Here is a 16639-nt window from a genome sequence, read left to right on the forward strand (position 1 = left end):
GCCCTCAATGAATTTGCAGTTTAATTGTGGAAAATAGGGACACAAATGGCTATGGTAGTGAGAAGGAGGGGAATGAGATAATTGCAATGGATAGATAAAAGTAACAGAATTGTGCGTTTGTGGCTTTATTTAAAATGAAAAGTTTTGATTTATGTTTGACTATCATTGTGGTTTTTAAAAATAGATTTGTCTGCCCCTTTCTCTATCAAGCCCCTTCTGCCTGTCATGTAAGCTTCCCCAGGGCACTGATACCGCAGTAGATCCTGTTCCTTGACATCTGTTTTAACTATCAATAAAGAGGTTTCAGATTTTCTTTTGATGGTCTACTCTTGCCTTTTGTGATAAAGTGCTAGAGTGCTTTCTCCCCAATAGCATTCTATGGTCAGATCTGCCCCCTCTTTTCCAAAATCACTCCATGAGACTGGACATACCTCTGAAGAATTGCTCCTCTTTGGCAGTTGTGTTTTCTTTTTTTCAGATCTGAGAACCTTGAGATCCTTAAAACCTGGATGAATCAGGAGACTCAAGATTCTAAAACCAGAAATGATACAGGGCCACTTTGGTTTCTGGGATTCAGTTTCAACATTAAATGCAAATGAGAATACTGCCCCTGCCTCTCTCATGGTGTCAAAAGAGAACATGAATTTGAAAGTGACTTTAAATCAACAACCTTAAAAAACCGACAATCACAAGAGTGGTAACACTAAGAAATCCCCATGGAATGAGGTACACTTAGACATAACTAATGGATCAATTTATTTTGCCTAATTGTACTTCTAAATTACAAAAGGGAAGTTTTATTTGTTTTCTGTCAGGGAGTATTTATACTTCTGTCAGAAGTAAATGAAAAAAGCATTAATAAAACTTAAAAAAAACAAAAACAAAAAGCAGCAGCAATCTAGATACAGCACTATTATCATTGCTAGTTGGAATTCAAGCTCTGGATACTATTTTCCTCCTGAATATTTTTTCTCTCTGGTTTTCAAGATGCTGTTCTTTTCTGATTCGTATTCTATCTTTTTGACTCATCTTTCTTAGTCTCCTTTGCTTTTTAGGTATACCCCCAAAACTCTGACCTGGGCCCTCTTCCCTTTCTCCTCTACACTTTCTTGCTTGGTGATCTTATCAGCTCCCATGGCTTCAATTTTCATCTCTAAGTCAGTGATTCTTTTTGCCATGTATCTGGTCTTAGTTTTTTTTTTAAATATTATTGCAGATTTATTTATATAAAACTCCAATTTATAGTTTATAAGTTCTACAATGTAACACATTATTATATACTCTACAAAATAACCATTTCTTTAAATGGATTCTAGATCTCAAGTAAACAGATAAATGCTTTTCAACACTTAGAAACAGTTTAATGCAATTCCAAATGCCTATCACAAGATATGTTCGTGGTTCTCCAAGATTCCAAAACCAAAAGTACAAATCCAGTTTTCATATTTCCTGAAAACAGTTATTTGAATTAACGAAAGGTTTAGCAAGAATACTGACCAAGCTCACATGGATCAATTCACCCATCCAATTGGCAAAACAGTAAAAACCTCCAAAACTTCAATTGTTCTTAACAAGTAAGGTTCTTCCAATTTAAAAACTACTGAAAGACTATCAGCCAAACAAGCTGATTTATGAAATTATCCAAGTGAAAGCATAAGTAGCTGCTTAAATATATATTCTTACAATTAAAGTTCTTCACTTTTCTCCTAGAGTTATATGAAAATGAAACACTTTCAATTAAGTTCATTATATCCTGATGATGATCATGCAAAGCCAATATGGACATTTTTTCTATCTTTCTAAGGAACTAAAATGTTTCTTAAATATTAAAATTATGAACATTCATAGCACTACTAACATTAGCAGCTAGGTAATTATGTCTTTCAGATTCGTCTGTTTACTTGAATTATGTATAAAATATTATTTCTGGTATTTGTCCATCTTCTATTGATGTTCCATTATTATTGCCAGGAGAACTAAAGAATGAAAATGTTGTTTTGCTTGCAGCAAGTGTTTCATGTACAACTTTCTTCAATCCTTTTGTGCCATAATGGGAATCTGGACCTTTGAGTGTTGCACAAGCTCTATAGCAGACATTAGGTAAAATTTCTGTAGGTTCTTTGAACATGACCCAGAAAGTGTTAGCTGTCCCATCACAACTAAATCCAGTATCATTTTGTCTTAGAGTTTGTTTTTTTTTTCATATTCAATTATCTGTATATTTACTTGATAATCTGTGGGCCCATGAATAAATCCATATAACCCAAATCCTACAATGGAGATTCTTCTATTAACTGTGAACCTAATTCGGTCACTTGTTCCACTGTAACCCCAACGACTCTCTACTTGATGAAATCTATTGATGCTGCATTCTTTTCCCCTGAGGCAGCATCTTGGGCGATCAATGTATTCAACTCTGGGTTTAGGATTGATGGTAAAATGAAGGAAGAGATTTACCACTTCTCGGTCTGATAAAATTCCAGATTGAGCCGGACCTGCAGCAAATTCCTCAATAGTCATCCATGGGAAACGGATTAAAGAGAGCGCTTTTCCTAGCACCTTCTGTTTGTTTGCAAAAGTCACTGGCAACTGCTGTCTCTGACATTCGGCTTCTGCCCAGCGAACAACGGCTCCAAAGAGTCGACTTTCTCGAATACTAAATGTGTCTCTTTCTAGAACAGCATATGATGTGTCTATGTCAATATCAGTAAAACCTTCTGCACTGATTGCATCCATTGTACTTTTGTCTATAGTGTCTAGACAAACACTAGCAAACTGAGGTTCATCAAATAATCGAGCCTGAGTAAGAAGCATAAAAGGCATTATCTGCCCGAAGATGTTTGGTGAGAAAATCCACACAATGTGCTTCTAAAGCTGGAACTGCATATTTCTTAGCAGTATAAAGAGTTGTCATGACTGTTTCTGGACCAATTTGAACTTCATCTGAATAAAGAAATCTCAGCAGCGCCAGGAAGGCGGCGGGCTCCACATCGGGCAGCTCGATCTCGGCCGAGGTGGTGGCCATGCCGCCGTTGAACATAGCGTCGAAGACGGCGCTGCCGGCGGCCAGCACGAAGCGGTGGGCAGGGATGCGCTGCGGGCCCCCCGCGGCCGCGGCCCCCGCGCCCCCGCGCCCTTTGCCCAGCACGAAGCGCACGTCGCTCAGCAGCTCCGTGTTGAAGAGGAAGGCGAAGCGCTCCTTGAGCGAGGCCTTGGTGGCCTGCCAGTTGTACAGCGGCACCCGCTGCAGGGGCAGCCCGGGCCCTGAGGCGCCGGCGGCGGCCCTGGTCTTAGTTTTTCTTCTGACTTCCAGATCTGCAATATCACAGTCTATTGATTCATTTCCAAGTAGATGACCAGTAGGTATCTTAAACTTGTTCAAAACAGTATTATCTTTCCTCCCAAACCCACTCTTCTCCCAAACTTCTCCATTTCTTTTGAGAGTGATTTCTCCTGGGAAACTTTGCATTATCCTTGATACCTCACTCTCACACACACACTATATATCCTCATATCACACCTTTTCCTATCTAAAATATTTTCTCCATATATTCACTCCTAATCACTCACATAGGCACCACTAGTGAATAGTGAGTAGTAAGCAGCTAGGTAATACAATGTATAACTGCAATGGGCCTGGGAGTTAAGAAGACCTGTGTTCAAATCCAGCCTCAGATACTTCCTAGGAAGTGACCCTAGGAAAGTTACTTAGACTTTGCTTCAATTTAATACCTGTAAATGAGAATGATAGCAGCTTCCACCTCAGGGATATCCTGAGAATCAAATGAGTGTCTGGCTCATAGTAGGTTCTGGGTGCCTTCTCCCTTTCCATTCTCACCTCAGGTAAATTTTTCATAGTCTTTCACCTGGATTATTTCAATAGACTCCAATTTAGTCTACCTATATCACTCCGATTCATCCCACATAGTTTCCAAATTGATTTCCCTAAAAAACAAATTTGCCCACTTAACTCTCTAGGGGTTCCCTATCACCTGTAGGATCAAATGCCTATTTGACATTTAAAGATCTTCAAATCATGACCTCGAGACTCATTTTAAGACTGGAACATACTGGAACCCCAGCTACAGGTGCAGGATGCATAAAGATTGAATCAATGAGGCAGATAATACGGATTTTAACAATTCTTTACTGAAAACAGACAAACACTCAGGTAGGATATGCATTGACAAGTGTAGCACTGAGGTACCCTACCCATTAGGACACATCCAGATTATAATATTCCCACAGAGGAATAAATAGCCTGTTAGGACCAAAGATTTATATTTCCTTATTTATATAAGATTTATCAAAAATGACCTTAATGAATTCCAGGTTCCCAGGACTAAATGTTATATATATTCTTATAGTCATTAAGGTTATGCAGCCTAGTCAAACCCTTAAAACCCAAGTCTTAGGCCTAGGCAGAATGAGCAATATCTATGACATTTCCCCCTTGACAATGGGGAGAAGTATAACCACACTTTTTGCCCAATAGTAAATGACTAGGACCTCAGTTCTAGATAGTAACAGATAAAATGTCCAAGTTTAATAGTCCAGAAGGTACATTCTAAACAAAGGGGAAAAAGCAAATACAACCACCTCCCAAAAGTCAACATAGTTATGGTGTTAGGATCATCAGTCAGCCAGATGGTCACTATGCAAGGGGAGGCCAACTGAAGAAAGAACTAGGAGAAGAAAAGCTGGGAATAGAAAGCTGGCTATGAGAACCAGCAGAACTTTAAGGATATCTCTGTTCTAAAATATCTCCAAATATATCTGGTAACAGAAGTTAAATATATGCACACACACACACACACACACACACACACACACACACACACACAAAATCCTTTTGCTTGCTGACTGAAGATGCTATCCTCCTTTCCTTTATTCTGTTGCCCATTCTGTACCTTCCCTCCCCTCTCCCCCTTGGTTATGACCTCTACATTAACCTCAAGTTTACTAAAATTACATTCTCTAATCTCCTAAATTCTTCTGAAGGTCCTATCTTCCACTCATTCATCCATGGACTAAGCAAAAGTGTTAAATGGGTAACACCTTCCCCCATTTCTCACTCGTGCTAGTCTCTAAAAGCCTGTGCAGTCACTTTTTTTTGGGGGGGGGGTTGCAAGGCAGTGGGGTTAAGTGACTTGCCCCAGGTCACACAGCTAGGTAAATTATTAAGTGTCTGAGGTCAAATTTGAACTCAGGTCCTCCTGACTCCAGGGCCAGTGGTCTATCCACTGTTCCACCTAGCCACCTCACAGAGTCATTTATACTTCTCCCTAATGTCAATTCCTTCTTGACTTCTATGGAGATGAATTGTCCAAAGTATCTTGAAGGAAAAACGGTGAGATTGAGAAGAACATTCAGCATTTTTCCCAGGGACAAATAGCTATTGCTTTCGTTATCAGGCCCATAGCTCCCAAAAGAGATAGGAATAAAAGGAAGTTGTCTGAAAAGCTTGCACCTCTTCCCTCCCTCTTGATGGACTAACTAAGGAAAGACACTGTGTCTTCCAAGAAAATGAAGTCTATCCTTTAAAAGTCCATTCCAGGGGCGGCTAGGTGGTGCAGTGGATAGACCACTGGCCCTGGAGTCAGGAGTACCTGAGTTCAAATCCGGCCTCAGACACTTAATAATCACCTAGCTGTGTGGCCTTGGGCAAGCCACTTAACCCCATTGCCTTGCAAAAAAACTAAAAAAAAAAAAAGTCCATTCCAGCTCTGCCTTCTTAAAGATGATAAGTCAAATAAAGTCACTAGATGATGAAGACAGGATGATATAAAGTAAGGAGTCTATCCATAGCATTATATCTGGTGTTATTAGCAAGATCTAACATGACCACTAAGCAGTGGGTTGTACAGCAATAAAGTGCTGCCCCTTGCATCACCACAGATGGCACATCTGTGCTCCCAATCACAGAGTCAAGCACATACCAATCAACCTTTTCAAATGATGACACAATTGTAGTCCTAATCACAAGAAACTATCTTTCTAGTCTTCTTACACACTACTTCCACACCCTAAGATCCGGGCACGCAGACCTACTTGCTTTTCTTAGATCTTAGCACTTTGGGATTTGTTTCACATGCCTGGAAGGCAACATCATCATAAGTTGTGATATGGGCAGTTAGGTGGTGAAGTGGATAAAGAGCCAACCTAGAGTCAGGAGGACCTGAGTTCAAATTTAACCTCAGACACTTGATGCTTACTAGCTGTGTGACCTGGGGCAAGTCACTTAACCCTGAATGCTTCACATCCAGGGTCATCTCCAGTTGTACTGATTCACATCTGGCCACTGGACCTAGATGGTTCTGGGGGAGAAAATGAGGCTGGTGACTTAGCACAGCATCACCTCCCTGACACCAAGCTCTTCTTTGAGAACAAAGGACAAACATCATCATCATATCCCTTTGACATGTCAGCTTCTTGAGGGCAGGGACTTATTCACTTTTATCTTTGCATCCCCCAAGATTTACACAGTGTCTGACAAATGGTAGGCATTTTTAAAAAGGCTTTGATAGATTAGGTGTAGTAGAAAAAGGACTGGATTAGGATTTGGAGAAAAACAATGACTCTTGGGGCAACTAGGTGGCCCAGTGGATGGATAGGGCATCAGCCCTGGAGTTAGAAAGACCTGAGTTCAAAAGCAGCCTCTGACACTTAATAATTACCTAGCTTGGGGTGGCTAGAGCACTGGCCCTGGAGTCAGGAGTACCTGGGTTCAAATCCGGTTTCAGACGCTTAATAATTGCCTAGCTGTGCGGCATTGGGCAAGCCGCTTAACCCCATTGCCTTGAAATAACAAAAAAATAATAATAATAATAATTAAGTAGCTTGTGTGACCTTGGGCAAATCACTTTAGCCCCATTACCTTGCCAAAAAAAAAAGCGAAAAGGATGACTATTTTGTACCGTCATTGCCTATATGACTATGACTTCATTGAGCCTCCATTGCCTCACCTGTAGTTCTAAGTCCATTTATTTATTTACTGTGAGGCTGCTAGGGGTCAGAGGATGGAGTCCCCTCAGTTAGAGACTTGGGATCAAATCTCAGATGGGCCAATACCTAACCTCTCTCTGCCTCAGTTCCCTCAGCTGTAAAATGCAGACAAGATAGAGCTAATAAGGGTCCCCGGTGTTACTGTGCGGCTAAAGGAGATAGCTGCAAATCCTATATAAATATTGTTATTGTTTTCTGGTCTTGCGCCAGGCCCCTAACCGACCCCTTCCTTGATTCTCTTTCCAGCTCTCTAAATCCTGTGTTCTAATTCCTGCGGCACAGTTCGTTTGGACTCCTCTTCCTGACAGTGAACTTGTGAGACCCGGAGCTCCACTGGGGGTGAGGAAAGGGGGCTCTCTGCGCTCCGGTGAGGGCGGGCCGGCTCTTCTGCCTCCACCTGAGAAAATCTGGGCCCGGCTCCCTCCTGCCAGGACTCAAAATGGCGCGGGGCGCGCCAACACTCGGGAACTACGTAACGAAGTCGTTGCCAGGAGTCGCGATGGCGTAGAAACCCAGCTCTAAACCATGGAGGAAGGCAGGCGGTCGTTGCCAGGAGTCAAGATGGCGCAGGCAGCCGCCGCGAGCGAGCCGGCGAGCGCGGTCGCTGCCAGGAGTCAAGATGGCGCCCGGAGTTACACCTTTCCGCCCTGCGGCGAGTCGGCGGCTCCGAGGTCCACCTTCCAGTCCCAGGGCCCGTGCTCCTGCCTTTCCGGTCATCGGGCCCGGAGCCCCGAGGCGGCCCAGGACGGACGGCCCAGGACGGACGGCCCTCTCGCCGGGCTCGGACTCCGTCAGACCGGGGGCGCCACTTCCGCTGACGTCGGCAGCGGCGACACGTGGATCCAAGATGGCGGTGGCGATGGTGAGTGAAGGAGAAGCCGCAGCCGGGGCGAGAGCGGCTTTTCTGCGGGGGGGGACCCCGGGGCCGGAGTCGGACCCGGAGCCGGCGCCGGGCCTGCCCGCGCCCGCAGCCCGGCCCGGCCTCCGCGCCCCCCGCGCCCGCTCCGGCCCGAGGAGCCTCCTCCCCCGGGGCCGAGGCCTGAGCGGAGGCGCCGCCTGGGACGCGCCGCGGGAGCCCGAGGCCGGACCCCGAGGCCGGACCCCGAGGCCGGACCCCGGCGCGGCCCCTCGGCCCGCCTGGCCGGGCCCCGCGGAGCTGCCCGGGCCGGGCCCCGCGGAGCTGCCCGGGCCGCGGCCGGAAGGGAGTGGACGCGAGTTCGAATCGCTCTTGATCTCTTGGTGACCTTGGCCGAGGCGCTCAGCCCCCCCCCCCCGGGCCTTAATTACCTCCTTTGTAGAGCCAAGGCGTGAGGTTGAATGGACTCTTGGATCCCCAGTCACGTCCCCTTCCCGGGCCTCGGTTTCCCCCTCCGTAAGATCCGTCGGTTCGACTAGACAGCTCCGAGGCCCCGTCCGGGGCCACGTCCGGGGACCCCGGGGTCCTTGCGGGGCTGGGCGCACAAGGGCTGTGCAGGACAGGTTTCATGCATACAGCAGGTGCCGACTCATGTTAGGTGGAGCCTCTAGCGACTGACGGCAAGTCACCTGCCCTCCTCAAGCTTTTATTATTTCAATCCTTGCCGGTCATGTAAGTGCTGGAGAAGAATGAATGGAAACCCGGACAGGAGTAGAGATGCAGGTGTGTGTGTGTGTGTGTGTGTGTGTGTGGAGAGATGGATACATTCAATTAAGTAAGCACTCATTATGTGCCTCGCTGGAAGGCAAAGGACAGGTCCCCCTCCAGGAGCTTACATCTTAATGGGGTGTGGGGGGACACGCCACATGCAAAACTATAAACAAAGCAAGCTCGCTATAAGGGAGATAGGAAATAATATAAGAAAAGCACAGGCATTTAGAGGGACTGGGGAAAGCTTTCAGGAAAAGGTGGGATTTTAGTTAAAAGAAGCCTCTGTGGGTGTGGGTTCACACATATATACATACACATACATAATTGCTATAGGTTATCTCTGTCGAGGAAACTTTGGCCACTAATACAAACAGGCAACTATTGTACAAGTCTTATGGAGGCACAGGGAAGGATTGACTTGACCAGCTTCTCCTGTCACAGACAAAACTGGAACTCCAAGAAACCAGATCTTTTCTCTAAGCCCAACTCTTTATTGTTATATAGCACTTGATAGTTTACAAAAACATTATTCATATTTCAAGGAGACAGAAACCAAACGATGGCAACCTCTCTGGAACTCAAGTTCTTTTTCAGCAAAATAAGTGGGTTAAACTAGGTAACTGACATTTATGTAGAATCTTTTAGGATTTGCTAATTGCTTCACATGAATTATCTCTTTTCATTCTTATCAGGATTCTGAAATAGGAGCTATCATTAGGATCCTCACTTTACAGATAAAGAGCTGAGACCCATGGTCACACACACACTTGAGCTTAGGAGAAAGATCTCACACTCTGGTTTTGAAGTTGCTTTTCTACTCTAAATCCTGTGATATTATCTGGCACTGAGAAATGAAGTGACATGCCTAAAACTAGTAAGTGTCAAAACTAAGGTCTTTCTGATTGCAAATCCAGTGTTTATCTATGAAACACCAATAATGTGGATGATAGACAAGCCCTGGTCACCAGAATTGGGTTTGTGATTGTTATTCTGTGTTATATAGAGCTGGGATGTTTGGTAAAAAGCCCTGAATGCGGATTTAGCCAATCTGGACTATAATTTCAGGTCTACCACTTATTCAACTTGGAAAAGTCAGTTCCCCTCTTTGGGCAGTTTCTAAGGCTCCTTTCAGCTTTCATATCTGTACAATTCTTTCACAATTTCAGCAAAAAATTTATTAGAAGTGCCAACTGTTACAGAGTACCAACTTAAGAGTTGAGAGAGAGATACAAAGTATAGAAAAGATAGTGTGTGTGTGTCTGATCTTAATGAGTTATAGTCTAGTAATTGGATAAAATGGAGCATATAGATGGTGCCATGGAGAGAGCATTGGGTTTGGAATCAGGAAGCCTCATCCTGGGACACTCACTTGCTATGGCACTTTGTTTGCCTCATCTGTCAAATGAGTTGAAGAAGGAAATGGCAAACCACTGAAGTATCTTTGTTGGGTCCCAAAGAGGACACAGAAAAAGAGACACAGAATACAGTATTAAGTGAAAAGTGCATTGGAGAGTTGTAAAACTGTTACATACACGTTTTGAATTGGAAGGGGAAGGGATCAAATTCAAAAGTCAAAGAGACATGGGTGAGAATGTTTCAGGTATAGAGAGTAGAAGAGTAATCAAAGGCATAGAGGGAGGGAGAACATGGGCATTTTCAGGGAATGGAGGTGTCCAGTTTGGCTGGGATCATGAGTGACATGAGACAAGACTAGAGTGTCATATTGTTGTGGGCCCTGACAACCAAATCCCTAAATATTAGGAAGCCAACAAAGATTTCTGTACAGAGCTGTTACATGCCCAGCTCTTTCCATAAGATTTTGGATTCAATAAAACATGTGAATTGGTGAGGGGAATAGTAGAGATTATTACAATAGACCAGGTCAGTGGTAATGAAAAGGTGTGGATTTGGTGCCAGAGAGTGAGCACAGGTGGATTTAACAAGCTTTGGTGATTGATTCTTCTTTCATCTTTCAATCCAAAAATAATCCTAGTTATGAACATAGAAGGAAACAAGCACTTATTTAGTGCCCACCATGTCAAGTATTGTGCTCAATGGTTTACAAATATTATCTCATTCTATCCTCAGAAAAACCATGTGAGGTGGTGCTATGACTATCCATTTTACAATAGAATAAATTGAGGTAAACAGATTAAGAGGCAGACCTTGGGGGTGGGGGGGACGGCTAGGTGGTGTAGTGGAGGGGCGGCTAGGTGGGGTAGTGGATAAAGCATCTGCCCTGGAGTCAGGAGTACCTGGGTTCAAAACCAGTCCCAGACACTTAATAATTACCTAGCTGTGTGGCCTTAGGCAAGCCACTTAACCCCATTTGCCTTGCAAAAAAAACAAACCTAAAAAAAAAAGAGACAGACCTTGGGTCACATAGTATTTGAGATCAAATTTGAACTCAAAGTCTTCTAAGGCCAAGCACTTTATCTGCTGCAACAAATAAGCTGCCTTTCATAGTAATATGGAGGAATAAATGGTGGTATTACAGACAGAAATAATAAAGTCAGAAGAAGGAGTAAGTGTAGGAGGAAAGTTAACAGACTTGATTTTGGGTATGTTGAATTTGAGGTGCCAGTGGTCACCCAGGGGGAAATGTTCTGTTGGCAGTATGCCTACTACAAAATACATGGCGTAGCTCAGAAGAGAAGTCAGACAAGTGTTGGGGTCACAGTGCCAAGTTGTAAAGCTGTGGGGGTGAGTGAAATTGACCAGAGAGAGTAAAGAAAGAATAGGACGGAGGGTCAGCCCATGAGAAGCATTTCCAGATAAGATCCAGAGCAGACCTGCTTATTCCAGCACTGAAATCCTATAATTCTGTAAGCCACTTTCTTTCTCCAAGAGTCTATTTCTTCTTGTATAAAATGGATGACAATGCTTCCACCATTTAATTTGCCATAAGAATAATGTGAGATAAGTATTTTTTGGTTTGTAAAGTGTATAAATGTGAGTTACTTTTACTAAATAGGAAGAGAACAGTAATATTTCACCCTCACACATATATTCACCTCCTAGAAGCTGTTGAAATAAAGATTTCTTGGTCCATAGTTAAGTGTCATTCATCAGGAACTTCTTTTGGAGGGACAGCTGTTGATTTCTTCCCCATGTACATTTACAGAAACAAAACCTTTAGCAAATACGTGACATTTATCACTCACTAGAGAAGAATGGTCCTGAGTGTTGTTTTTCTCTTTTCCAGGGGTGATAAGTTGATTGTTATGGGCTTACCTCCCTGTTAATAGACAGATGACTAAACCTTTCAGTTTAATGAGGAATAATTGCTTGGAAAGAAATTTGGCACCTCAGGGATTATTTCATAGACTGTTTAGGTAAGAAATGATAAACATTTTTTAATTGCAAGAGATTGTTTGAATAGAACTTTGTACCTAGTAGGGACTTAATAAGTGTTTATCCATCAATTTGATTAATTGAACAGATGATATAGAAACAAGAGTTCATTTCCTTTCTTAATCCAGTCATCATCATCTTTTTTCTTTTTTTTTGGATAACTAGGAAATCTGTGGAATAAAATAGTAACAGAAAATTATAACAATTCTTGCCTTGGTGAAGATATTCAGTAAAGCAATATTGACCATATTTGGTTCTTTTCAGAGCTGGGGGTTTTTGGTGGTTTGTTTTTTTGGAAATAGTAAATTAGCAAAAGAAACTTCCTGCAATGATTCAGTGTTAGGGATTCTGCAAGGAAACGCTGTACATATTATATAGTACAAGCACTTTCCTGGGGGGGGGGGGGAATGCCCACTCTGGGCTCAGTTGTGTATTTTGCAGATAGTTACTTGAACTTTTTAACAGTTAAATTATAAGACTATTTAAAGAATCTTGTGAAGGAGATTTCATGTTAAGCCCAATAGTGAGAGTTGGAAAACTTGTTAAAGATGTGTGTAATATGCAAATTGTAGTCACAGATTGACTAGAATTGGTAGATGACTCAGTCCCTAATAGGGGAGCAGGACTCCACCCCTAACACAGATTTCACAACCTAGTAAGATGAAACTTGCCTTTCAGTTTCTAGGCTCCTGTGGCAAGATTGGATTGTAAGACAACCAAACAGGAACTAAGCAAGTGACTACGTAGCCTCATAGTTGTGGAAACTGGATGTTTTGAAAAGTTAAGGTTATAAAGTGCATGTCTAAAAGTTCTTTAAGTTGGGTTTTTTTCCTCCTCTTCCCTCTACCTTCTATGCACATATTGCATAGTTCCCTACCCCTTTTGTTTGATTCTTATCTCTCATTTTCATGTTGTTTGGTTTTTGTCTCCCTTTGTGGGATGGGCTGCCATCAACCCCATCTGTGTTAGCATAGACATTTCCTGAGAATGATTGTTTCTGTACTACCTTATCCATTGATTCACCAGGATTAACTGTAATTTCATCCATTCCCCCGATTTTCCAGATATCTTATTAACCTGGGGTTTGAGTCATTACTGTAAGGTATAAGGATCAAGAGTTAAATTAGCCAAGAATGAAATAAGAAGGAGGATGTATCACTATTTAGTGAAGGTGATATCATTTTGATATATAGGAAAATTTTCACATAGTAATTTTTTTTTCCATGTGTCATCTCAGGGGACTTTGACACTCATTTAAAGAATTTTAAATTCCCCAGTCTATAGTATTTAGTTTTGGTCTTTCCTGAATGACTAAAAGACCTCAAGGTTCTTCTGAACTAAGGAAACTATAATGAAGCTCAACATCCCAAAGAAAAGGCAACTTGTTATCTATCCAAAGTAAAAAAAAAACTTTTGTGATAATAATACTGGAAATCTTATGACACATGTTAATAATAACTGTGACTATATTAAAAGAAGCAATGTGCCAGTAGAACAACTTTGACCCAACAACAAATGAGCCAAATTTGACCCATCATGGCACTTGGATGTGTCTCTTCCTATTATTGGACTCATTTTCTCCATTTGTAAAAGGTTGGGGAATGAGGTAGGAATGTGATTCCTTCATATTCTGAAGTTCCATGTTACTGTGTCAAGAACTACATGTTAAAGGTTGCTTCCTATGATGTTTAAAGGCATGAACTGTTATGAAACCTTTTCTTTCTCATCATCCTTTTAGTTTTGAATCTAAAATTTTGTTTTCTGACATATTAGCTATTGGTTATGTCACTGAGTATTTACTTCCTGGGTCTGTCTTCAGCTGGTACTCTATTGTGCAGACACCATTGGACTATCAGAACAATTAGTTAACTGAGTGCTTCATTCTTTGCTGGCTGCATAGACATGAAATAAATACTCAAGCCAGAGGAAGGTTCCTCCTTGCACAAAGTTTTTTTTTTTATCTTATCTTCAGATCTTATAGAGGATATTCAATGTATCCAGGAAGTATGGAAATAACATTAAGTTGTTACTTGCTTTCCTCCTTCACTTGGTTTCTCTTTTACAACCTTAGCAAAAGTTTTCCTTTGATCTAGCATTTAACTAACAGGCAGGAGAATGCAGATGGTCATGATGACAGTGCTTCCCTTTCTGAGTTTTGATCCAAGAGGGTGGGAAATACACTAGATGAACTTAAAGCCATTTGGCTTTTTTTTTTGAATGCTACAAGCCACCCATCAATAAATCTACTTTGATCCATGAACCTTTTGCTTAAACCACTTTTTTGTAGATGTAGGCCAGGAACACTTGGGACCTCACTATTCTAATAGTCTTTTATTAGTAAATGTTTATTAAAAACTTAATATTAATTATTTGCCGATTAAAATTGCTTAGAAAATGTTATGTTAATTTCAATACATAAAGATTGTTAATTTTTCCAGATACTTCTCGATGTTCACCATGATTCCTTACCTAATCTCATTTATTTGTCTCTTACATTACTTTATTAGTCTTCATTGCTTTAGAATTCAAAGATCTTTCTAAATGTAGCCAAGAGGTCTTTTAAAAACATGTATATGCACACAAAATGGGTTGTAAATGAATTCTAAGCCTGCCTCAAAAATGTTAGCTTGCAGAGTCAGGAGATTTCTCATCCACCTAACGAGAGATCTGGGCTCATTTTATGGGACCTGTTTCTGGACAGGGAGGCTTCAGCTGCCTCCTTCTCCTTGTGGGGTTCCAGGAAGAACATGGGATAGTAGAATGAGCCCTGACTGTGCCAACAACATGACCTCAGGCAAGTCATTTCATCACTTTGGGCTTGAGTTTTCATCTCTATTACATGATATGATTTATTTAGTCCCTGAGGTTCCTTTGAACTATGCTGTTAAAGGATCCTTTGATTTCAGTCAGGAAGGTTTGTACTTAGTTCCAATCTAACAGCTCCTTCTAGTCTGTCCTCTTCTAGAATTCTATATAATAGAGATGTTTCACTATGATGAATTTTTTGTGTGTGCTTTTCCAAAGTAGTTTTTGTCTTTTATGTTGCCTCTCAGGTAGTAGCTATTAGTTTCCCTCAGGTCTGTTCAAGTTCTTCTTGTCTAGGTGATCTTTACTCCATTATCCTTCTTTTCCTTCCTTCTCCCTTCTCCTTACTATTTTAAAGTACTTTTCTTTGTCTCTATATAACAGATACTGTATTTGTGATTTAGAATAAAGATAACATTTCCAAAATTTCTTAGGATGAATTGTTGGTGGTATTTGTTTTTTTGTCAGTGATTCCTTTTTGCTCTATAAAGTCTCCTTGCTAAGTGTATTTTTGCTGTCATTAATCTGTGACTTCATTCTCTTGGGACTTTAATTGATTAGGTAATTGCTCTCATTAGCTGCTTATGACTTGTTCCCCAAAGCCTTTTGTCTCTTCCTAGCCTGATGTGAGGTTGATTTTTCTGTTGATGTAGAGTGATTCAAAAGAGACTAGTATGGAGATGTACATTGTTCATGTGCTCTTGAGAAGGAAGGTGATCATTTTAGCTGCTTTCCTCCACAAGAAACAAATTTATTATGGGGGTGTAGAAAGCAGATAGGGTGAAAAAAAGCAACTCTTTCCAACCAATGAAGGATAAGTAAAGCTGGAAAGGAGCTTAGGGAGCATCTAGTCTCATATCATCATTTTATATATTCTTTGGATCTCCCAGGAATTCAGACTGGTCCTAAATAATTGTCTTCCCTAGCCAGTAAGAGATGTGATTTGGGGTAGAAAAGGAAAGGAACAGTTAGCTTTTTGGCAAGTGGTAAGTATGGTTCAATAGAAAAACCCATAGACCAGAAATCCAATCTGATTTCTTAATACTAGCTTTAACTTTGTGACTTTGGGCATGTCACTTCTCCTTAACCTCAGTTTCTTCATCTATAAAAGGAGAAGGTAGGATTAAATGTTTTCTTGAGATTTCCTTTCTTATATTTTATGAGATTCTATAATCATATGGATTATCTTTTAATCTTATCACCGTAAGTACTCAAAGGGTTTATTGAATGTCATGTATATTGCATAAAGGGGATTTCTTCAAGGGGCTTTAAGGATCCCTTGTAACTGAGACATTAATGAAAAATATAAATTAATATTTCATTTTCAGTCTCTAATTTCCTTTGGTAGTAGTTAGTTCATTCAGATCCTTTCAAAGTGGGATAAGAGTATTAACTGGGAAAGGGAAAACACATTTTGATCTTCATATTTTAATTTTTTTGTGCTTTATTTTTATGTAATCTTGAGCAAATCACTTGATTTTTCTACACATCAGTTTTCTCCTTTGAAGAAAAAAAAAGGTAGAGGGTGGTAGTTGTGAGAAGTAGTTTGGGCTTAGATAGTCTCTAGGTTCCCTTCCAATTCTGACATCTTGAGAGACTTGGGCTCTGTTTCTTGTACACAGATAGGTTTCCACAAATATCTTTTTTTTCTTTTATTAAACATTTTGTTTGAGTTTTATAATTCTTCCCCCCAATCTTACTTCCCTCCCCCCACCCCACCCCCACAGAAAGCAACTTGTCAGTCTGTACTTTGTTTCCATGTTTCCACAAATATCTTAACCCAAAGAATACCCTTTGGGATGGAGAGACCTTAGTACCTGGGCTTCTCATGTTTTCTAACTTTCTAGG

The 16639-nt window shown here is 41.3% G+C and overlaps 1 protein-coding gene and 1 pseudogene across 1 annotated transcript in view; one reads left to right on the forward strand and one right to left on the reverse strand.

Annotated features, from left to right (window-relative positions):
- Positions 1 to 1354: 1354 nt before the first annotated feature.
- On the reverse strand, positions 1355 to 3469 carry LOC141498190 (BTB/POZ domain-containing protein 1 pseudogene; annotated as a pseudogene).
- A 4140-nt stretch (positions 3470 to 7609) lies between these two features.
- TM9SF4 (transmembrane 9 superfamily member 4) overlaps positions 7610 to 16639 on the forward strand; it is a 53628-nt gene continuing 44598 nt past the window's right edge. Inside the window, exon 1 of the mRNA XM_074211860.1 lies at positions 7610 to 7867. Within this exon, the coding sequence (XP_074067961.1) occupies positions 7625 to 7867 (243 nt within the window). The 5' untranslated portion in view covers positions 7610 to 7624. The remainder of the gene's footprint in view (positions 7868 to 16639) is intronic.

Source organism: Macrotis lagotis, chromosome 1 (assembly GCF_037893015.1).
Source record: "Macrotis lagotis isolate mMagLag1 chromosome 1, bilby.v1.9.chrom.fasta, whole genome shotgun sequence".
NCBI lineage: Eukaryota > Metazoa > Chordata > Mammalia > Peramelemorphia > Peramelidae > Macrotis > Macrotis lagotis.